Here is a 25,083-nt window from a genome sequence, read left to right on the forward strand (position 1 = left end):
TAATAACAGAAGCAGAATTACAAAATAATCATCAAAGACATCCTGCAAAGAAAGTTAATTAAATTATTAATTTTCTAAAAGGAATTGAGAACCCGTTTGATATTTCATATTGTTTAATATTCTCATATTGAAGACTAATCTCCTTTGATTTTAAATAAATGATTTTACTTTTATGAGCCCATTTAGATCAAACACATGCTTTTCTTTGATTCTTGGGGAAAAAAAAAGAAAAAAACAAATAAATAAAATAAAAAGCGCCAGCTTGATGTGCCAGTAAATAGAAACCATTCCCATAGGTCTCCTGGAAGTTTGTGAGCCAAATCAGTTTCACAGAATGTGTTATTATAGCAACTGCCATGAGTTAGCACGCCAGATAGAGAGCACATTTTGAAAAATGTCAAATGTATATTTAAATCTCTTACAAAGAAAATCAAGAGCAGAAGGCAGAGGAACTGATCGCTAAAGTTTTATACCAACTATCGTTAAATCCTGTGCACGTGCATTACAGACGTAAGTGATCAATTTTATATTAGGGAAAATAATAACGTATGGGGAAAGAAGACCGTCCAGAAGCTGCAATAGTGGATCCAAGCACTATGCATTATGCACCCAACTGAAACACCATTCTTACACCATGGACGGCATCAAGATATATATAGAATACATGGACAAGAGTATTGGGACACACTACTTAATCACTGAATTCAGGTGTTTCATTCAGTCCCATAGTCACAGGTGTATAAAATCCAGACTCTCCTCATGCCGTCTGCCTTTACTAATATTCGTGAAAGAATGGCTCGTTGTAAAGGGCTCACTAATACCGGTCCTTTAATAAGGGCCACCAGTGTAATAAGTCAGTCCCTCCTAAAAATTCCACCATAACGTGAGAGGGGTATTATAGAAAAGCAGAAGTGTTAATAAAGCGAGCCAACTAAACCATGAAGTGGTTGACCATGCAAGTCACCAACGCACTGCTCACTGCAGTGTTCCAAATGTCCTATGGCATTAAAGGGCAACTATAGGTGGCTGTCATTATTTAGGAAAACATTGGTCAGCCTCAGACTGGTCATTTTACAAAAAAAAATTAATAAAAAAAATGCTCAGAAGTGTCCCTAATGCCATACGGAAAAAACCCGGTTTTCTAACAAACTTATCACTTAACTATCCTGGGCTCTGCTTCCATCCCCTGGATGAGCCGCCATCTGCTGTGCTCCACATTGCATTTTGAAAGCTGTCTGGCGTGGCTTATTGGCATCATCTCCCTAGGCCTAGTTAAAGGCCCACTAGCACACACTTGCGTCTCAGGATTGAGATTGCTAGTCTTGTGCTTGGTTTGTTTGGTGTGCTTCACCATCAGCTCCTAGTCTCCATGTACCCTTGAATGCCATCTGCCTTGCTGGTTATCCATCTGCAGTCATTCTAGTCCTAGTTTAACCCCCTAAGTTGCAGTAAGCCATATTCTGTTGCTGGACTCTGTTCATATTGAACATTTGTTGCTGCACTGCTCCTGTAGTTCCTATGCTTTCCTTGTGTGCTCCTGTTGACTTCCAATATCTCAGTTCAACTGCTATCTTGTTCCTGTGGTCTCCAGTGTATCAAGTCCTCACTCTCCATGTACCTTCCTGTCTGCTGAACCAACGTCCAGGGTCTGTGTGCCCATCTGAGCCTGGGGCTTCGTGGATCCACCTCACCAGGTGAGTCTACCAAAACCACCCATACATCCATGTAATGCCAGGTAAGCTAATGTACCCTATCTCAATTATTGCCCTGAGAAATTTGGGAGGGAATATAAAAAAAAAAAACAACTAAAGCAAATCAACATATACTTATTTACCCAGAGATATTTTAACCCCTTAGTGACAGAGCCAATTTGGTACTTAATGACCGAGCCAATTTTTGCAATTCTGACCACTGTCACTTTATGAGGTTATAACTCTGGAACGCTTCAACGGATTCCGCTGATTCTGAGATTGCTTTTCGTGACATATTGTACTTCATGTTAGTGGTAAAATTTCTTCGATATTACTTGCGATTATTTATGAAAAAACGGAAATATGGCGAAAATTTTTAAAATTTTGCAATTTTCAAAGTTTGTATTTTTATGCCCTTAAATCAGAGAGATATGTCACGAAAAATAGTTAATAAATAACATTTCCCACTTGTCTACTTTACATCAGCACAATTTTGGAAACAAAATTTTTTTTTGTTAGGGAGTTATAAGGGTTAAAAGTTGACCAGCAATTTCTCATTTTTACAACACCATTTTTTTTTAGGGACCACATCACATTTGAAGTCATTTTGAGGGGTCTATATGATAGAAAATAATGAAGTGTGACACCATTCTAAAAACTACACCCCTCAAGGTTCTCAAAACCACATTCAAGAAGTTTATTAACCCTTTACGTGCTTCACAGGAACTGAAACAATGTGGAAGGAAAAAATGAACATTTAACTTTTTTTTGCAAACATCTTAATTCAGAACCATTTTTTTTATTTTCACAAGTGTAAAAACAGAAATGTAACCATAAATTTTGTTATGCAATTTCTCCTGAATACGCCAATACCCCATATGTGGGGGTAAACCACTGTTAGGGGGCACCGCAGAACTTAGAAGTGAAGGAGCGCCGTTTGACTTTTTCAATGCAGAATTGGCTGGAACTGAGATCGGACGCCATGTCACGTTTAGAGAGCCCCTGATGTGCCTAAACAGTGGAAACCCCCCACAAGTGACCCCATTTTGGAAACTAGACCCCTTAAGGAACTTATCTAGATGTGTGGTGAGCACTTTGAACCCCCATGTGCTTCACAGAAGTTTATAATGTAGAGCCGTGAAAAAAAAAAAATCGCATTTTTTCTACAAAAATGATCTTTTTGCCCACAAATTCTTATTTTCACAAGGGTAACAGGAGAAATTAGACCACAAAAGTTGTTGTGCAATTTCTCCTGAGTACGCTGATACCCAATATGTGGGGGTAAACCACTGTTTGGGCGCACCGCAGAGCTTGGAAGAGAAGGAGTGCCGTTTTACTTTTTCAATGTAGAATTGGCTGGAATTGAGATTGGACGCCATGTCGCGTTTGGAGAGCCCCTGATGTGCCTAAACAGTGGAAACCCCCCACAAGTGACACCATTTTGGAAACTAGACCCCTTAAGGAACTTATCTAGATGTGTGGTGAGAACCTTGAATGCCCAAGTGCTTCACAGAAGTTTATAATGCAGAGCCGTGAAAATAAAAAATATTTTTTTTTCCACAAAAAAGATTTTTTAGCCCCCAAGTTTTTATTTTCACAAGGGTAACAAGAGAAATTGGACCCCAAAAGTTGTTGTCCAATTTGTCCTGAGTATGCTGGTACCCCATATGTGGGGGTAAACCACTGTTTGGGTGCACGGCAGAGCTCGGAAGGAAGGAGCGCCGTTTTGGAATGCAGACTTTGATAGAATGGTCTGCGGGTATTATGTTGCGTTTGCAGAGCCCCTGATGTACCTAACCAGTAGAAACCCTCCACAAGTGACCCCATTTTGGAAACTAGACCCCCCATGGAACTTATCTAGATGTGTGGTGAGAACTTTGAATGCCCAAGTGCTTCACAGAAGTTTAGAATGCAGAGTCGTGAAAATAAAAAATATTTTTTTTCCACAAAAAAGATATTGTAGCCCCCAAGTTTTTATTTTCACAAGGGTAACAAGAGAAATTGGACCCCAGAAGTTGTTGTCCAATTTATCCCGAGTACGCTGATGCCCCATATGTGGGGGTAACCCACTGTTTGGGCGCACGGCAGAGCTCAGAAGGGAGGGAGCACCATTTGACTTTTTGAGCGCAAAATTGGCTGTCGTGTTTGGAGACCCCCGATGTACCTAAACAGTGGAAACCCCCCAATTCTAGCTCCAACCCTAACCCCAACACACCCCTAACCCTAATCCCAACCTGATCCATAATCCTAATCACTAACCCTAACCATAATCACAACCCTTACCCCAAAACAACCCTAATGTCAACCCTAACCATAACCCTAATCAAAACCCTAAATCCAACACACCCCTAATCCTAATCTCAACCCTAACCTCAAACCTAACCCTAATCCCAATACACCCCTAATCACAACCCTAACCTTAACCCTAATCCCAAACCTAACCCTAATCCCAAGCGTAACCCTAATGCCAACCCTAACCCTAATACCAACCCTAATCCAAACCCTAACCCTAATCCCAGCTCTAACCCTAACTTTAGCCCCAACCCTAACCCTAAGGCTACTTTCACACTTGCGCCGTTTGGCATTCCGTCGCAATCCGTCGTTTTGGACAAGAAACGGATCCTGCAAATGTGCCCGCAGGATGCGTTTTTTGCCCATAGACTTGTATTGCCGACGGATCGTGACGGATGGCCACACGTCGCGTCCGTCGTGCACTGGATCAGTTGTGTTTTGGCGAAGCGTCGGCACAAAAAAACGTTCAATGAAACTTTTTTTGTACGTCGCATCCGCCATTTCTGACCGCGCATGCGTGGCCGTAACTCCGCCCCCTCCTCCCCAGGACATAGATTGGGCAGCGGATGCGTTGAAAAACTACAGCTGCTGCCCACGTTGTGCACAATTTTCACAACGTGCGTCAGTATGTCGGGCCGATGCATTGCGACGGCCCCGTACCGACGTAAGTGTGAAAGAAGCCTAACCCTAAATTTAGCCACAACCCTAACCCTAAATTTAGCCCCAACCCTAACCCTAAATTTAGCCCCAACCCTAGCCCTAACCCTAGCCCTAACCCTACCCCTAACCCTACCCCTAACCCTACCCCTAATTTTAGCCCCAACTGCTGTTCTCCTGCCGGCCGGCAGATGGAGACAGATGGCGGGCGCACTGGGCATGCACCCGCCATTTTCTTCTGCCGGCGGCCAGGAGGAGCAGCAAGAGGATCCAGGGACCTAGGTGAGTATGCTAGGGTCCCCAAATCCCCCTATTTCTCTGTCCTCTGATGTGCGATCACATCAGAGGACAGAGAATTACACTTTACTTTTTTTTTTTTTGCGGTCGCCGGTAAACAGTTAATTACCGGCGATCGCAAAACAGGGGTCTGTAATACCGACCCCGATCATGCTCTTTGGGGTCTCGGCTACCCCCGGCAGCCGAGACCCCAAAGATTCTCCCGATGCCGGCCGGCGGGCGCACTGCGCATGCGCCCGCCATTTTGAAGATGGCGGCGCCCACCGGGAGACACGAGGAGCATCGGGGGAGCTAGGTGAGTATTGGGGGGCCACCTGGGACCCCTTCTCTCTGTCCTCCGATGTGCAATCACATCGGAGGACAGAGAAATTAAAAAGAGATCGCTTTTTTTTTTTTTTTTTGCGATCGCCGGTAAACGGTTAATTACCGGCGATCACAAATGCGGGGTGGGTTAAAGAAACCCCGAATCATGTTCTCTGGGGTCTCGGCTACCCCCGGCAGCCGAGACCCCGGAGAAAATCGGCCTCTGGGGGGCGCTATGGACTTTTTCCACAGCGCCGTTAATTAACGGCGCTGTGGTTTAAGTACCCTTAGCGGCCGCCGTTAAAAGGCGTATCGGCGGTCGCTAAGGGGTTAAAGGGAATCTGACAGCACAGAATGACTGTTCAAACCAAGTAGAGGTGCTCAGTGCACCCTTGATGTGGCCAAGTGCACCTGATCACTTAGGCTACGTTCACATTTGCGTTGCGTCGGGCGCAACCGCAGCGACGCATGCGTCATGCGCCCCTATATTTAACATGGGGGGCGCATGGACATGCGTTGTGCTGCGTTTTGCGACACATGCGTTTTTTCTGCCACAAGCGTAGGGCGCAGAGGATGCAGCAAGTTGCATTTTTTTTGCGTCCAAAATTCGGCAAAAAAGGACGCATGCGTCGCAAAACGCTGCGTTTTAGCGTGCATTTTGTTGTGTTTTTGTTTGCGTTGTGCGTTGCGTCTCCGACGCAACATCGCACAACGCAAATGTGAACGTAGCCTTACTTGTTTCCCATCTTGGCCTCCTTTTTCTTGATTGACAGTTCTGGCATTACCAGAGCAAGAGGATGATGGAGATAGATAGAAAACAAGCAGGTGGGAATTAGCCTTGAGTTGTTTGAACTCATAAAGGGTGCACTGAGTGCTTGTGCTTGGTTTCAACACACATTTTAAACTGTTCCATTTCCTTAAATTAACCTACCGTCTTATTATTCTCTAGGTCTTTTCACTATCCTAGTGTTTTAATACAACATCTTGCCATTTAAACATTATAGCAATAAAAAAGACACTTGCTTTAAAGTGAATCTGCCAGCAGGCTTCTGCCTCCTCATCTGAGAGCAGCATGATGTAGGCAAAGAGAGGCGGAATCTAACAATGTGTCACTTTTTTTATTGGGTGCAGCTATTCTGACACAATCAGAGCTTTTAGATTGAGCAATAAAGCAGAGCTGAGAAAGTTAACTCCGCCCACACCTGGCTCTCTATGTACAAAGTCTATAGACAGTGAGCTGCTTATCACAAGGGGAGGCGTCGCTGCCGGATCAGTGTAGTCCAGCAATGTTAATCTCTTAATGATAAATGCTTCACAGTTCATAAACAACAGCAAGCACTTTGACAAGTGACAAATCTCTGAATTCTGTGTTTCAACCTCTATCTCCTGCTGTCTTCAGATAACATAGCAAAAACCTGACAGATTCCCTTTAAGCTTCCACAAATTTTCAAAATATTGTATAAAGATTTTTTTCTGAATAAACAAAAGTAATGCTTTCACCATTAAAGTCAATAAAACTTAAAAGTTGGGGAAATTTAAAATATTTGTGCTTAAACTCCTTATTTTCAATATCTGCTTGTTGTCATTGAATAACCCCATGCTGCTCACAGGCTGAGTGCTGAACAGACCTACTACTGCACTTGCACAAGGAGTTTAAAGGGAATCTGTCACTTGGGTTTTGCTACCTCATCTTACAGCAGCATAATATAGGGGCAGAGACCCTGATTATAGTGGTGTATCACTTCCTCAACTACATGTTGAATTTTTGATGAAATCATCATTTTACCTGTTGCAGATCCAGCAGTTCTCTGAATGCGGAGCTCTGTATAACACCGCCCACACCACTGATTGGCAGCTTCTGTACACTGCGCATAGACAAAAAGCTGCCATTCAATGGTGGGGGCGGGGTTATGCAGAGTTCATTAATATGAAAAACTGGACATCATGATAGCAGATGTACTAGTCCTCTAGTGATAATCTCCTGCTGATGGAACGATGGTCTAAAGTACAGCACAGTTGGTGACATAACTGGAATCAGAGTCTCTGACCCAGTATTATGATGCTCTCAGACGGTGTATGATATCAGCTATGGTGTGAGGTACTCACCATTCAAAGTACCCTCAGGGGTTAACTAACAAATATAGCTTGGAGGGGTCTCCAAATATTAAAACATAACCTTTAATCAATTATTAAAAGGACAAATATCACAAACAAACCAAATAAAGTGCTTGTGCAAACCAGTGCTCATTGAAAAATGATGTGGTCTCACCACTGTTGCTGGACAAAAGATCCCGGCCTCCTTCCGGAACTACATACCGCTTATGTCTCTCTCCCCATATATAGTCCCCTTTTTCTTTGTGTGTGTGGATCCATTTCTCGGCAAGGTACTTCCGGAAGGAGGCCGGGATCTTTTGTCCGTCAACAGTGGTGAGACCAAACCATTTTTTAATGAGCACTGGTTTGCACGAGCGCTTTATTTGGTTTGTTTGTGATATTTGTCCTTTTAATAATTGATTAAAGGTTATGTTTTAATATTTGGGGACCCCTCCAAGCTATATTTCTCAGATGGTGTAGCATACATCTGGTGACAGATTCACTTTAAGTTTAGACAGAATGATACATTTTATGAAAACGGACAGATTCACCAAATTGTGGTGCAATTTTGGCTCACACCCCCTTGTGAAGCATCTCTACAATGAGTCTAGAATGTGTATAATCGTAGAGGAGAACAATGTCCCATTGTACGGGCTGCACTACAGGAAATGAGAAGCCTTTTCTGTTCAAATATGGTTCTTTATTGTTCCAACGCGTTTCGGGTCTTTATTAAAGAAAAAATAATAATGTATGCAGATTGTGTATAAAACACGTAACATGCTCCAATCATGAAAAGTCGTCTGCCACAATTTAAGTCAGATTTCCAGTCCTTGTAATTTAGTGAATCGGCCTCATTGTAGCAGACTGTTAGGTCAAGGATTGATCGGTTTCGGCATTGAACAGTGCATTGCTGTTGTTCTATAGGTACAATGTGCTCATTTCTGTCATTTACTTGATTTATTTGATTGCACGAGTTCAATTCGGGTAAATGCAACAGCAAACTATGTCAAACAGCTTTCTGCATCTTCATTTTTGTGTCTTGTCCCGAGATTTCAAACATTGCATGAAAATCACATCTCTTACATAAGCTTGGTAATGAGAAATGCTAAAAAGACCTAGTTAAGATCTAGTACTCATCACAATATTAAAATTCTTTTGCAAGATGCCACTATATGAATAAGATCAAACGCCCAAATTACACAATATACAACAACAGAAACACATAAAACATCAAATGCTTCTACAGCCGGGAACGGCATGAATAATACATGGGATCCCTCTAGCTATACAGGAGCTTCAGATATAAAAGCTGATCAGCTGTCTATTCACACAACCAAAACCCACACATGTAACAAATACTTCACTGGCAGCCTCCAAAATGTCTCTCACTTAAGGAAAAGATCTGTTCAATTTTTGTAAAACTTTTCTAACGTAAAATGAGATGTCCTCAAACAAACTACAAAGAGGGGGAGACACCAAGAGCAATAGGGTCTTATCTGGTGGACAGATTGATATATGTGAGAGGTAATGGGGTAGTTTAATCCACGACTGAGGAATCAAGGTGTGACAGCTGTTACAGTAGCATCGGGTGAGGAAATCACACCGTGTAGAACAATTAATGGAGGACAGGAGTAGTAAGTGTTCTCCTGAAGAACAAGTTAGTTCAACATCGAAACGCGTCGACAAACTGCATGATCTAATCTCTCATCAAATCTTCCGAATTTCTAAAGTTTAGCACAGCAGCACAGATTACTACTCCTATCCTAGACCAATTACTCAAACAAACTAATTGTCTTAAAGGGATTGTCCAGCCCCATGTAGAGCCTTTCTATTCATCCATCTTACTTGCGCTTTTAAAGAGGTTTTTATCTTTTAGAATAGTGGGCCCCAAATGTTTGTGGTCATGTAAAATAGCAAAATCAGTGGTGATGTAACAAAAACAGCTGCAGCCAATCACTTACTTCAGTGGCTCGGCTGGTGTAGATGTTATGTGCCACTGAGCTCAAAGATTGTTGCAGTAATTATGGGGGCTGTCAACGTGATGTTACTGCTGCAGCCAAAATACTGAGACAGGATCAGCGCTGGAATCGAGGAGGGGTAAAGTACTGTATGATTTTGTTATTTTACCAGACAAGATATATTTGGGGTCCATTTTTGAAAAAGTGGAAAACCCCTTTAATTGATTAAGTATACGTTGATTGCTCGCAGGGTCCCCTTTGTATAACTCAACCACTGGTCATTTGATTGAACAATTTCACGAGTGTGCCTACAGTCATGATTCGCTAGTCTGTAGAGATAGGCAGGCCAGCCTCCAGGTCATTGGTACCTGGCAGCTAGACAGGTGGCCTGTGAATCTCCTATCTTTCAGCGCCCCTGCTGTGGCTATCTATTAGCTAAGGTTGGCGCAACATCACCTGTGCATCAAATACTGTTCCAGTGATGCCAGAAAGTCAAGAGATTCACGGGCCTCCTGTCTAGTTTCCAGGGACCAATGACCTGGATGCTGGACTGGAGCCCTGCAAATTATCTGCTCATCCCTACTAGTCTGAAGAAGAGGTGCACATCCCAAAATGTGTTACTGTATGATAAAAAGAAAGGATATTCTTATATTCCACCTGTGATTCTTCTTGATCCAGGAGCTACGGCCTTGATGATAGTTCTTCTTGTACCATGTCCGACTTTATTTGTATACTCAACACTTCCGCAGACATCGCATTCGGATGGCCCATGAGCCTTTTCAATGAAGTCTGCTGTCTGGTCAGCGCTCTCCTTCTCAATGAATGAGCATGCACCGTACAGCTTTATCAACCCACGCTGAGCATTTTATATTGGAGAGAAAACAAACTTTGATCCACTATGCATAGGACTTTGCAACAAGGAAAGTCCAAGTCCCGAAAACGGCTCTGAACCTCCACAGTAAACCAAGCCAAATGACGCTTGGCCCAGCTTCAGTTGGATTCAGTCCACCTTTCTTTCACATCAATATAATCGGTGCTGAAGTTTTCAGTGGGGTCATCAATCATTCCAAGGGTGGGCACGAGCTGAATTGATCAGTTTTTCAGTAAATATGTGGCCACAAAGGAATGTTTGCACTAGTGCTGCACTCCCCCATCCGGCACTGGTACTGCTTTAAAGGGGGTAAGTTTGAGAACATAAGAGGGTATTGGCCGTTTCCGAATATATTTCTGTCAATTCTCGAAAGGTAGAAATATGACCACAGTATACCAGCAAATATCCAGCAATTTACGAAATGGATAAGAACAGCATAAATAGGATCATAAAAAAAAAGAAGAAAACAGCGGACTGTCGACAGAGGGTTTAAAAGAAGAGGTCCTTTCAATGTAATGTTTAACCTGCCATAGAGCCTCAACTAAGGAAACACCTGAATTCTGCCTTAACTTGCAGTGTTCCCAGATGAAAACGTGAGCCCTTGTTCTATACTTACAATTTAACATTGTTCGCCAAGAGAAAAGCTTACATAACAGATTTTACTAAAAGTGTAGTAAAGGGATTGTATTATTTCTATAGTTCCAGGATCTGTTCAACAGAATACAGTATAGTCCATAATAAGCTGAAAGAGCGGCAACTCCATTATATAGATAAAATGAGAAACCATAACAGATCTCACAAGTCTGGGCAAATGTGATTAAAGAGGAAATATAGTTTAAGCAAATCTTTGTATCAAAAGAGTCATTTAAAGAGTAACCGTTGTTTTAATTTTTATTTAATAAATCAATAGTATGCATAAAAATAAGAAACTTTGTAATATATCTTATCAGTGAAATCTGATTCTTTCTCCTCCTGGACTGATCATTCTCAAAATTCTCAATTCATTGGAAAAATCTGTATTCAGTAAAGACAGATTATTACATCACTGATACAGGAGATGGAAGTTAATACAGGAAGAGGAGGAGCTCGGTCTTTAGCTCCTCCCATCTCTTCTACATAGAATCTTATCAGCACCAACTGCCATCTCCTATCTCAGTGATGTAACAATCTGTCTACACTGAATAAATAACCCATGAATTGATAATTTGGAAAATGAATAATCTGTCCAGGAGAAAAAAGCAGCAGATAGCTCAGATAAGATCTATCACAAAGTTGTTAATTTGCACTTGTATTATTGATTTATTAAATACAAATTAAAATGATGGGTACTCTTTAATGATTTACTTGCTTATGTATCAGTTATTAAGATTATGTATCACTTATGAAGATTAAGGCTCTTAGCTGAAATATGTTGGTTGTTCATCCCAGGTTGTGGTGACCAGGATACATGTCTCTGTTAATGTACTACTGCACCGAATAAAAGTTTTTTATTTTTTGCAAAAAATATAACTTTCCTTCTTGATTTAATCGTTGGACGTTTCTTCCCCCACCTTTTTCAATTTCTTCTCTTTAGGGTACATTTCTAATTTTCGCTAGATCAATTTTTTCTTAACGGCCTTTGACTTGATTTCGAGCCATGGCGACATTATGGATGAACGATCAATGTTCGATGGTGTGCAAGTCTAGATAGGTCCACCAGGGTCTACGCCGCTGTTATTTTGATTGTATCAAGCCATCGAGTTCCTGGTCTTCTTATTGGACAATATTTCCATTTGCTTATGCTCAACAGAGCTAGACCGCCATCGATAGTCTATCCATCGGAAAACCAACTGCAAAGTTAACATTTTAAGTGTGGAAACTTTAGCCTAAATTAAACAAGGCTCAAGTAACCCAACCAAATAGCAGAGCGATTTCCAACAATTGCTGGGGCTCTGAAGAATGAGATGGCTTTTACTTCCTCTTGGAGAAACAGGTATACACACGAGAAGGGACTTGTTAAGCTTCTTGATGCAACGCCGCTGTGTGCCGAGATAAACTACATAAATAAGTATTTTTTCTTTAAGTGTTTTCTCATGGCAGGACTCAAGTCCCAGCTGGATGCCATTCAGCAGCTTGATCTCTGGGTCCAGCGGTTGAACAAATATGCAGCTGGCATCAAACAACTGCAAAGTTAAAAGCATCGGAGCGAACCTTCGATGGCATGTAAAGTGGGCACAGCTTCCTCCAAGATGGTTTTATCAGGATTTTATTCCTGATTCTTTCACACAGTCAGCTTTTACTTGGGTTTATCAACAGAATATATTTACAGTTACTTTTGCTAGAACCTCAGAACGCATCTTCCTCCTCTTTATTTCTGGAAGCCAGTGATTTCAAGGAATTTTAACCACTTACTGTCACAGTCAGTTTTGACCCCCCCCCCCCCCCAGTTTTTCAAATGTGACCTGTGCCGCTTTAGGTGGTAATAAATCTGGATTACTTCAATATATCTCAGCGATTCTGAGAATTTATATTTTTTGTGACGCATTGTACTTTAGATTAGTGGTAAACATTTGGTTGACATATTTTACATTTATTTATGAAAAGATCTGAAATTTGGAAAAAAAATTAAAAGAAAAAAATATTGTAGTTTTCAAACTTTTAATTTTTATGTTCTTAAAGGGGTTGTCCCCTACTAGGGCAACCCATTCTTGTTCAAAATAAAGACAAAACTCCCCTCCTGTGCTGGCGCCGTTTCCGCAGTGTCGGCACTTGCTCTCCCGAGGATCCTGTGCGGCTGTTGAGACATCAGCGCTGGTGACAATGTCCTTATCTTCGGAAAAATCGAACATGAAGCGGAAGTCCAGGCTGCAGCTGATCCCGGACTTATTCTTCATGCTCAATTAAACAGGAGGCGGGACAGTGATGGCGGGGTTGATTGGGCGCTGGCGTCACATGCCACAACAACTGCACCGGAGCCCCGGAAGAGTGAGTGCCGACACTGCTAGAATGGCACTGGCATGGGACGGAAATATAAACTTTATTTTTTTATGCAGGCCAAGCGAGGGGTATGAGAAGTTGTACTTGTAGTGGATAACTTCCACACCACAGAATTAAATGACACTCACCATATCTCTACTTTATGTCAGCATGATTTTTCAAACATACTTTTCATTTCCCAGGATGTGTGAAGGGTTAAAATTTGAGAAAGATTTTTTTTTAGTTACCGCTTGACTTTTGAAGTGACTGGGACCGGGGACTTTGTCAGAAAAACAAACAAGAACACATTTTAAAAACGGAACACCACAAAGTATTCAAGCCTGCACTCAAAAAGTTTATTAACTTTTTATTGCTTTTTAGGAATAAAAGCAAATTGGAATGAAAAATTTATTTTTTTCCACTAAGATGTTGACCTAACTTCATATTTTATTATGTGGTCATAAACTACTGTCAGGGCTCGGAAAGGAAGGGCCGCTACTTGATTTTTGGAGAACAAATTAAGCTGGAACAGATTCTGGATGCCATGTCACATTTGAAGAGTCCCTAGGTTGCCAAAACAACAAGCAGATCCCACATGTGAGCACATTTTGGTAACTACACCTGTCAACTAATTTAGAGGACTAGTGATCGTTTTGGACCCACAGGTGCTTCACAGAAGTTTTGCAAGTTTGGGCAGTAAAAATTAAAAATTAATTTTCCTATCTACTAAAACGATGATTTAGCTCCAAAGTCTTCAGTTTCTCAGAAAGCAAGAATAAAATGGACCTCGCTATTCACTATGCAATTTCTCATGAATGCGACGATACCTTATATGTGGTGGCAAACTGTTGTTTGGGCACAAGACAAGGCTCAGAAGGGACAGAGCAATATGTGACTTTTGTAGAACAGTTTTGACTTGAGGAGCCAGATCAGCATGAAACCCGCCGCTCACTCCAACAAGTGACCCCATTTTTGGAAATGACACCCATCTGGGAAATGGGAGTGCTAATCATTTTCATCCCACAGTTGTTTCACAAAATTTTATAACATTGGATGTCAGATTAAAAAAAAGGTTTTATTTCTTTTCCACTAAAATATTATTTTAGCCCAAAATATTAAAATTTTCACAATGGGCAAACAAAAAAGAATTGGCCTCAAAATTTGTAAACCAGTTTTGACTTGGTAGCTCAAACTTTTCCACTTTTCACATGGTTAATAAAAGAATAAAAGGTACCATGTAATTTATAATCCAATTTCTCACGTGGGTCACCCTCTCTCACTTACCGTGCCTCTCTGCGCCTGTGGGGACAGGGGGTGTCTATGTAAAATTGTGCCAAGCCACATTGGTGAAAGTGGGGAGAGGGTAGCGTGTGATCCCTCCGACGTAATAGTGATATCAGACGGGGCTGCGAGGTGTGGGTTCTGCACATGTGGGTGCAGCAGTGGGATCTGATACCGGGACCCGTGGAAGCGTCTGATAGTCGCGAAAAAAGGCCGTCATCCACCGCTGCACCTGCTCCCTTCCATGTACTACTTGCATTGAAGGATTGTTTTACTGCATCACGGAGTGCCACCTATTTTTTCCTCTTTGGCCTGGACGTTGTACGACGCTGATCGTTTCAGGTGTTGCACCCGGGATTTTGCAAGCTGTACACTGCTGGTCCGCCGAGTAAGCTTGAAAAGGTATGTTTTACGTTTTTTTGGTGCTGGTTTTTCTCATTTTCCATAAGCTGTACACTGACTACTTCACACTGTATCAAAGTATCAGATCTTCAGTGTTGTCCCATGAAAAGGTGTAATAAAATATTGACAAAAATGTGAGGGGTGTACTTTCTTTTGTCATATACTCTCTGTGTTTGTGTTCTTCTACATGTGCCTTTGGAAAGCAGTCAGTTCAACTATTCAACTTTTCTGCAGAAGGAGCCTCCTCCCACTACTTCTGTTTGCAATAGGAGACCAGGAATAATAATAAAGCTTACACTTATTATTAATTTTCTGTACAATATTGTTTCTACCAAGACTTTGATTTCAGTCTTTAATTTTATCAATTTCTAGATGTGGACAAGGATATCCCATTAAAGGGAATCAGTCACCAATTTTACAGAATAATGTAGAGACGGAGACCCAGATTACAGTGAAGTGTCACTTATTGAGCTGCTTGCTGTAGTCTTTATTAAATAACTGTTTTATCAGCGGAGATTATCATTACAGAATTAGTAAACCACAACCCCACAGCTGATTGGCTGCTTTCTGCCTATGCAAAGTGTACACAAAAAGCTGCCAATCAGTGGTGTGGGCGGAGTTATAAAAAGCTAATCATTCAGAGAACTGGTAGATCTACAGCAAAAAAAGCGGTAGTTTTATCAAAACTGTAGCAAGTAGCCCAGTAAGTGATACATCTTTGGAATCACATTTCCTGCCCCTATATCATGCTGTTCACAGATGGGGTAGCAAAAAATCTAGTGCTAGATGCCCTTTAATAAGAACATAATTTACCTGTATGACTATGTAGCAACCATTACTTTAAAAGTAAACAAGCAAAGGGTTATCAGAAACACATAGTTCATCCACGAGTTTTCAGACCTGAAAAGTGTATAGACTCAAATCAACTGGGAAGTCCCTAAAATAAAGCTGGTCATAAGTGGCCACATCTAATCAGATGTGAATTGGACCATAGAGAGGGTGATAAAAGGCACTTCTGACAGAAGCTCTGGTTCTTGAACACAGACATTTCCTAACACCGGTTCTGAAAAATGAACATGATAATTAACTTTTCACTTTTCTCTCAGGAAAAAGAAGAGTGGTGCTCAATACTAATGTGTAACCAGCGATGAAACCTCTCCTCCACTCTTTAGATAGCCAAAGTGTTTGTCAGTGGTACGGGAAGACAGAAGACATCTGCATGCCAATGCCAATCCTCAAATATCATCTTATCAGCATTAATCGGAACATCATCAGACTCGTTGGGGAATGCAGTTGGACGACTATTCTTACTCTGCAGATGAAATATCTGTCAACCACACGAGTTACCAATAAGGCCGAACTATCAAATCCAAGCTTTTGGCAGACATCAATAACCACATCAATGAACAGTCAGCTTTAGTACAAAGTGCCATTAATCCCAAAGTCGTTTGTAGTCATGTGAGAATGTAGGGGCATTTTCTGAGGTCAACAGTTTGCACATACATTTGGTGTAGACCAAGGTGCACACAACTGGATCTCCACATTCTCCACCTCAAGAAACCAGAGTTCATTGTTACAAATTTGTTGATGGGTGGCCACCCCTACAAATTTGCCACCACGGCCAAGTTGGAAAACCAACTCAAACTCCCAGAAGGGTTAAGACCGACTGTAGCAAACCACAATTTAATGAAGGTTGAGTAGGAAAGATTTGAGATTTTTCCAAAAAGATTATTCACAAGAAGTAATGAAAAGCTGAGATTAAAACCTATTACACTGAATCAGGAATGATCAAGAGTAGAGATGGGAGAATCGATTTGTAGGTCTCCGATCCATCGGCTCGGTCAGTGATCTATGACCGGGAGGCTAAAACCTACTAAGCTGAATCTACATAGTCAGTAATGGTCAAGAGTTGAGATGGGAGAATCGATTTATAGGACTCCGATCCATCGGCTCGGTCAGTGATCTATGACCGGGAGGCTAAAACCTACTAAGCTGAATCTACATAGTCAGTAATGGTCAAGAGTTGAGATGGGAGAATCGATTTGTAGGACTCCGATCCATCGGCTCGGTCAGTGATCTGCGACTGGGAGGCATGCGAATCTCCTTATTGTTGTGCATGTTCACTATGCCACAATTATGATGTCACGCCAGCCCAGCTAATCAAAAGAGGACCCAGGAATGCCAGGAGGTATGGAGATTTGACCAGTGGTCACCATCCTGCAAATTGATTCTCCCCATCTCTAGTCAAGAAAAAACAGAAACGAAGAGCAAATGTAGCTAGGAAAACTAGTAGATAAAGTGAGAACATCAGAGGAGGATTGAAGGGTCTTGTGAGAAGCTAAACCTTGAATACAGAATAGACAAAGTCACAAACCCAAATTCATTATCTAAATTGGGCATCCAGAAATCTTGAAATATGTGGGTGGAGAATGAGAAAAAAATATAAAGTGTAGTGTTCATTTCTCAAAGAATCCACATAAGAAATCAAAGTTTGATACTAGATTTCTGCTTGGGAATCAAAGTTTGATACTAGATTTCTGCTTGGGAAGTTCCAGTGGATCCACAGGAGGATTATCTTCATTGTCATTCTCTGTCCCTAATCCGCAGCTTTTCTGTATGTAATGCCTGGAAATAACGAGCCTCCTGCAGATTTTACAATCCACAATGAAATCATAATTCAGTTTGGATATTTTCCGCTTCATGTGAATAGGATATGAAACACCTCATTTACTTGCATTTGGGTGAAAGAACGTTAGGGGATTTGATGAAGATTCAAGAGCAGATTCCATACCTCAAGCCGTATCAAATCCTGAATGTGCTAACATAGCCTTAACATCCAAGTCATAAAAACACTGAGAAAGGATAAGCAACCACGAAGCAAAGCAAAACATGAATTTTAGTGGGAAACATAATAGTTGAAACAAGTCAGCAAAATATTTAAGTATTATAGCAACTGTTTTCCGGCAGCCATCTCCCTCCCTTACAGATAACCTGTCATATTCTATCCCCGGCACATCATCTTACCTGATAGACATGAAAAGCGTGGGTAGATTTACCTCGCAGGAAAACAGAGGGTATCCAAACATTTACAAGGGCACGGTGTGATCTGTAACAGAGACAACGAGGAAAAGCTTACTGACATTTACAGGAATGAAGAGGAACAGAGCTGATATTTTGTCTACTGGAACAAAGAAAAATGTCACAAAAATAAACTAGAATTATTTGGCGGATAGGAGGCAACTGAGAGTCACGTGTAGGTTACGAGGTCTCGACAGGCAGAACATTCTCAACACTTTCTGTATCACTTATCAAGAGTCCGGGATGATGAGTGGCCTCTTCTATCCTCTGTTCTCAGCTAAATTCAGATTATACACCAGAAGATAAGTTTGTTACATAATCAAGTGATAAATGCTCAAAGCACAATTTGATGGTAGAGGCCAGTCTAGCCCAACCGATTCCTGCACCGGAAAATAACACTCAAATATGTGCAAGTGGAAGAAAATCAAATTCTCAGCAGACCATTACAGCACACCACAATTCCCATAACACTCCGCTCATAAATGCTGACCATACTCATTGTCAATATATAATTTAACGTGACTTGGAAGGACACACTGTATGATGAGTGTTTACATGTGTTTGCACGTTTCTTCTTTATTCTTTCAGCCTATTTTTTGTGGGGGGTTTTTGTACACTTTTTGTTACATAAGTTGCTATTCCGGGTACATGCTTCTTTGAAAACATGTAAAACAATTTGGTCAAACTTATTAATTTTGAAAATAGATCTATACATAAATGTTCCAATAATATCTAAAAACACTTTAAAGATACTTAAAGGGGTTGTCCGGCCTTAAACTACAAGTCTGCAGTCACTTTTTTCTTAAATGCCGTTTCAATTTTTTCCTGATTTATACTGGTCCCCACTACTAGCCATGAGGTCCTTGTTATATTATTAAAAAACAACATGGATGCCTGGTACCCATAGTACAGTGCCTTGCGAAAGTATTCGGCTCCCTGGAACTTTTCAACCTTTTCCCACATATCATGCTTCAAACATAAAGATACCAAATGTAAATTTTTGGTGAGAAACAAGTGGAACACAATTGTGAAGTTGAGTGAAATGTATTGGTTATTTTAAATTTTTGTGGAAATTCAAAAACTGAAAGGTGGGGCGTGCAATATTATTCGGCCCCTTTACTTTCAGTGCAGCAAACTCACTCCAGAAGTTCATTGTGGATCTCTGAATGATCCAATGTTGTCCTAAATGCCTAATGATGATAAATATAATCCACCTGTGTGTAATCAAGTCTCTGTATAAATGCGCCTGCTCTGTGATAGTCTCAGGGTTCTGTTTGAAGCGCAGAGAGCATCATGAAGACCAAGGAACACAACAGGCAGGTCTGTGATACTGTTGTGGAGAAGATTAAAGCCGGATTTGGATACAAAATGATTTCCAAAACTTTAAACATCCCAAGGAGCACTGTGCAAGCGATCATATTGAAATGGAAGGAGTATCATACCACTGCAAATCTACTAAGACCCGGCCGTCCCTCTAAACTTTCATCTCAAACAAGGAGAAGACTGATCAGAGATGCAGCCAAGAGGCCCATGATCACTCCGGATGAATTGCAGAGATCTACAGCTGAGGTTGGACAGTCTGTCCATAGGACAACAATCAGTCGTACACTGAACAAATCTGACATTTATGGAAGAGTGGCAAGAAGAAAGCCATTTCTCAAAGATATCCATAAAAAGTGTTGTTTAAAGTTTGCAACAAGCCACCTGGTTGACACACCAAACATGTGGAAGAAGGTGCTCTGGTCAGATTAAACCAAAATTGAACTTTTTGGCAACAATGCCAAACGATATGTTTGGCGAAAAGGCAACACAGCTTATCGCCCTGAACACACCATCCCCACTGTCAAACATGGTGGTGGCAGCATCATGGTTTGGGCCTGCTTTTCTTCAGCAGGGAGAGGGGAGATGGTTAAAAATGATGGGAAGATGGATGGAGCCAAATACAGGACCATTCTTGAAGAAAACCTGTTGGAGTCTGCAAAAGAACAGAGACTGGGACGAAGATTTGTCTTCCAACAAGACAATGATCCCAAACATAAAGCATAATCTACAATGGAATGGTTCACAAATAAACGTATCCAGGTGTTAGAATGGCCAAGTCAATGACCAGACCTCAATCCAATCGAGAATCTGTGGAAAGAGCTGAAAATTGCTGTTCACAAACGATCTCCATCAAACCTCACTGAGCTCGAGCTGTTTGCCAAGGAAGAATGGGCAAGAATTTCAGTCTCTCGATGTACAAAACTGATAGAGACATACCCCAAGCGATTTGCAGCTGTAAGTTCATCCAGAGTGATCAGTCACTGTACGTGACTGCAGACTTGTGAATCCTTACAGCGTGCACAGTGCGCAATGTCGGAATACACTGTAACTGGTGCCGAGCGGGTGAATGACAGCAAGCATGCGATTTGCATAAAAGCGGTCATGTCTTTCAATAAGTGAAATGAGCAAGGCTTGACACGTCTAGTCAGAATGTGGCCGGAAGTTTTCAAATTGCATAACTGCGGTCACATGACTGCCCACTGTTGACACAGGAACATTCTGAGAGCACGTACTGTGCACACTGTAAGGATTACCAAGTAAGTAGTCACATAGAGAGACTGCAAACTTGAAACCCAATCCTGGACAACCCCTTAAGGTTGAAATTTAAGACATCTTCTGACCCAAAAAAATAAATCAAAACGCATAAATTTTACAGTCTCTTTAAATTCAGTCGGGAAATGAAGGTAACAGACTGACGTATCAGAAAACAAGGATATTCTAGCAATGAGGGTCCGAACGAACAAACTCCCTGACATCTACTGACATGTATCAATGATGTGTCTATGGCACGTTGAAAGATAATTCAGAGTTCTCTGGTAGAGAGGAATGAAGCGGGAGCAGGGAGGTGTCACTGTGAAGAATGAAGTTGTTATGTAGTAGATCCTTAGCAACTGGACTGTCAGATATGACAGCTGTCAAAACTAGAGTGGCGCTGTGCTAACAAAAGAGAAAGCAGAGCAGAAAAAGCCAAGGAATGTGTCATTTTATTATAGGATTTGAATATTTTAATTTGCATGCGAGATATAGCATTTCTTTAGATGTCCACTTTCTGTTGCAGATCAACACAACTTTCATTTGATTCTGCCATAAATTATGTATTTAAAAGTTGTATAGATGAGTTATGAAGCTCATCCTCTGAAAAACTTAGAAACTCAAAGGATTTTTGGTGGTTTCACAGGAGCAAGTTCTTAAACTTACATTTCAAAGTCTGACAAACTCTGGTCTTCAGAGGTTTGACTCAAATCTCCAGGGACCTAGAATGACAAAAGCAGAACACATTACAATGTGTAGCCGAAAATATTTAAAGACAATTGTCTAGAGCACACCGAAGACACTCGGGTAGCCCACAAGCATGCTCGGATACACCTTATCCAAGCATGTTCATTCATCATCAGTCATTATAAAAAAAATCCTAATTACATTTAATTAGGAAATCACATTTAATTTGTCTAGGGGGTGGGAGGTATTGATAACAGCACAATAATTAATTGCCTACAAAGCCAATTTTTGGTTTTACATTTGCATTTGCCCCTCTCCTTTTTCCAAGAGTCATAACTTTTTTTTATTTTTCTTTGGAACTAGCTAGATTGAGGCTTCATTTTTTTACAGAATGAGTTGTAGTTTTGAAGGACATCCTCCATTTTACCATATGTGCTGAAAATGGTGAAACAAAAATCCAACAGGGATAAAATGGAGAAAAGATTGCTATTTTGCAATGGTTTCAGGTTTGTTTATGCGGTACTGATTGAATGGTAAAAATTACCTTTAAACATGACTCTCGAAGGTCAATACGATTATGGCGATACCAAACTTGCACAGATTTGTTTGTTTTTATGTATGTACAGTAAGAATCTGCTGTGATCTATTACAAATGGTGGTTCAAAGTTTGTGAACCTTTCGTGATTTTACACATAAATTTGACCTTAAACTACGTCAAATTTTAATGCAAGATCTAAAAGTAGGTCAAATAAGTTAATTATTAAATATTGTTATTTATTAAATTTTTCTACCTATTAGTTAAATGAGAAATATCATCCAAAACTACATGCTTGATTCGCAAAAGTATTTGAACCCTTAAGATAAGGAGATAACTTGAAGGTGAAATTAGAGTCTGATATTTTCAATCAATGGGATGACAATCAGGTGTGAGGTGATGACCTATTTTGTTTTAAGAACAGGGATCTATCAAAGTCTGAACTTCACAATACGTTTATGGAAGGGTATCATCGTATGAACAAAGTAGATTTCAGAAGACCTCAGATGAAGGTTTGTTGCTGCTCATTAGTCTGAAGAAGGTTATAAAACTATCCCTAAAGAGTTTGAACTCCACCAATCCCCCGTCAAACAAATTGTGTGCAAATGGAGGAAATTCAAGACCATTATTACCCTTGCCAAGAATGGTCAACCAACAGATCACTCGAAGAGCAAGGTGTATTAACAGTCCACCACGTCACAAAAGAACCCAAGGTTATCTCTAAGAGTACGTGTCCACGTTCAGGATGGCCGGCAATTTTGACGGAGCGGCAAACTCGCTCGGGCCCTTTCTGGAGATGTGATGATGCCGGATGTGTTCATTGCACACATAAGGAATCATCGCACCCCACACATAGGGCCTTGTGTTATACCTTGCGTCGGCGCAGCGGCGCCGCAAGGTAAATGGACATGCTGCGATCTAAAAAGACGCGCCGCATGTCCGGAATCGCAGGGCATAGTGGAGACGGGATTTCATGAAGTCCCCTCCACTATGCTGTAACATCTGGACGCTGCGTGTTTGACGCTGCGTCTCTATGCAGCGTCAAACACGCAGCGTTTCCTGAACGTGGAAACATACCCTAAGAAAAGAAAGGGCTCTCTCACATTATCTAATGTTAATGTTCACGAATCTACTGAATAACCATGGCGTGCATGTAAGGATTGCAAGGAAAAAACCACTGCTGCCCACCTGCAGTGTGCTAAAGATCATGTGGACAAGCCAGTAGGTCATGGAAGTGTTACGATACTTAAATAGCATTGCTGGAAACCAGTGGCCGAAGAAGCAGGAACATGAAGGGGTAATAGATATTTTTGGAGATAGCAAAGGGTTGTAGGAAACAATCCAGAGATAAGGAATAATAAAGGAATAATTTCTTAAACTTCTATCCCCTACTTGAGCAGGCATCACTGCTGTTTTCTCTCATTTTCTTCACCATCACACGATTGCACACTGAAAAATGTAAAATTGCTATATGTTTGTCTCAGAGATGCACTAAACACTGCGGTCTACCCCATGAGGATGACGGATAGCGCACTTACTGAAGGAGTAAGCAAGCAATAACAGCGCTCTGCTAGGAAATCGATGACACAAATTTCCAAATAACTATCACATGCTACCAATCTATTCGGATTTATTTGTAATCTTCAGAGCACATATTCAACTTTTATGACTCAAATTGCTGAATATCTAAATGTTGCATTATACATTAGGCAAGGAAAGTGGGCTTGGAACATAAAAGGCTTGAGGTAGAATATGCAAAGCATGGCTCAGGCACCACATTTAGCTGGATACACTTTACACATTAAGGTTCATATGAGGACATCTTACCTAGAAGTTATAAAGTTGCGGATTTGTTATGTAACAAGTATTGGGAGGGTTGTGTTATTTCATTATTCATAGATCAGCAGACTAAACTATTATTATTATTGATAGTAACATTAATGCCATCCTTAAATTCAATCTATCAACATGTTTTCATGCCTCAATCTATTTATATGGGCATGTAGCTCTTTCAAAGACAAGTCAGTACTACCTTTACATGACCAGTCCATATCTCCATTACTGAGAAATCAGCCTTATAATTGATATGCAAACAAGGCTGAAAAGCTATGTGTAGATCTGAAGCCTCTGTCACTCCAGCTCTATTACCCGCCCTGTGCTGCCTCCTTCAGCAGCAGGAGGCAGGGCGGAGTTGGACGGGTGATAGAGCTGGAGTGACCGAGGCTTCAGATCTACCAATAGTCTTTAGCATCATTTTAATGTTATTTCAAATCCTGATTTCTCATCAACAGAAAAACTAACTAGCCATGTAAAGGTATCACTGGACTTGTTTTTGAAAAACCTACATGAACATATAAATAGCTTGGGGTGTGAAATCTTTCTGGCAGGTTTACTTTAAAGGGAATCTGTCAGCAAAATCAACCCCCCAGACATCACACATGGGCATTCAGGTCTTTGAAAGCTAAATCCATCAGCGCCTCTATACTTTCTTACTGTATTACATTTCAATCTCAAGAAATTAGGATTTTTAGTCGCATGCAAATGACTGGTTACCATAAGGTTCCCTGTCTCACCCAGAGCACTTAACTAGTCACTGCCTACTTAGGTTGTTTCCCCACCAGATAGGTCACAGTTTGATTTCCTTGCCTGGAGTCTCGCAGTGAGCTAGTAATCCATCTAAAGAGGCTGGAGCTGGGTAGGGAAATAACCTAAGGAGATGAAGGCTTGTTAAGTGCTCTACCATGCCTAGAGCACCTAACACATCATTTGCAAATGAATGAAAGCTCTAATTTCTTGAGAATTCAGCAACAGATTGAAATGTAAAGTGCTTCAAGCCCATAAATTCAGGGACGGTTTCTAGGGAGGAGGAGGAGACGGTTAGATCTTACCGACAGAATTCCTTTACAAGGTAACAAAAATAAGAAAAACACGCATCGCACTAACAAATGACCTTTAACAGATAACAGCGGGGATAAATAGCACACACATTCTATTAAAAATGGTTTGATGCTGAATCTTATATTATTTATCTTACTTCCAAAACTAGAAGTCCATTCAGACTGTGTTTCCTCCCTCTACTAAACTACCTACGACCACTATTGCCTTTTCCGTAAGTGGTTCTACCGTAATCCCCAAGAAGTATGCTCTTTGTCCTGGGGATATGTCGCACCCCAGCCGATCAGATATTGATGACGTACCCCAAGGATAGGCCATCAATTTAAAAGTCCCAGTTAACCCGATAAAGTGTTTACTGTGCTTTTTCACGCTGCGTCTTTTTTTTTTTTTTAAACCATTTATCATTTATATCATCCAACATATAACATTTTGCAAAAACATATACTGTCTTCATTGCTACTCATCCAATTAATCTTCAACCGCAAGTGGAAAATCGGTACACAATAAAGAACG

General features: G+C 41.0%; 1 protein-coding gene across 3 annotated transcripts in view; it reads right to left on the reverse strand.

The window, feature by feature from the left end:
* SNX29 (sorting nexin 29) overlaps positions 1 to 25,083 on the reverse strand; it is a 597,835-nt gene that overhangs the window by 216,748 nt on the left and 356,004 nt on the right. For all 3 annotated transcript variants that reach the window (XM_069734084.1, XM_069734083.1, XM_069734082.1), the window contains 2 exons: positions 21,120 to 21,175; positions 17,826 to 17,907 (listed from right to left, as the gene is read on the reverse strand). In XM_069734084.1, the coding sequence (XP_069590185.1) occupies positions 17,826 to 17,907; positions 21,120 to 21,175 (138 nt within the window). The remainder of the gene's footprint in view (positions 1 to 17,825; positions 17,908 to 21,119; positions 21,176 to 25,083) is intronic.

This window comes from Ranitomeya imitator, chromosome 7 (genome assembly GCF_032444005.1).
Source record: "Ranitomeya imitator isolate aRanImi1 chromosome 7, aRanImi1.pri, whole genome shotgun sequence".
NCBI lineage: Eukaryota > Metazoa > Chordata > Amphibia > Anura > Dendrobatidae > Ranitomeya > Ranitomeya imitator.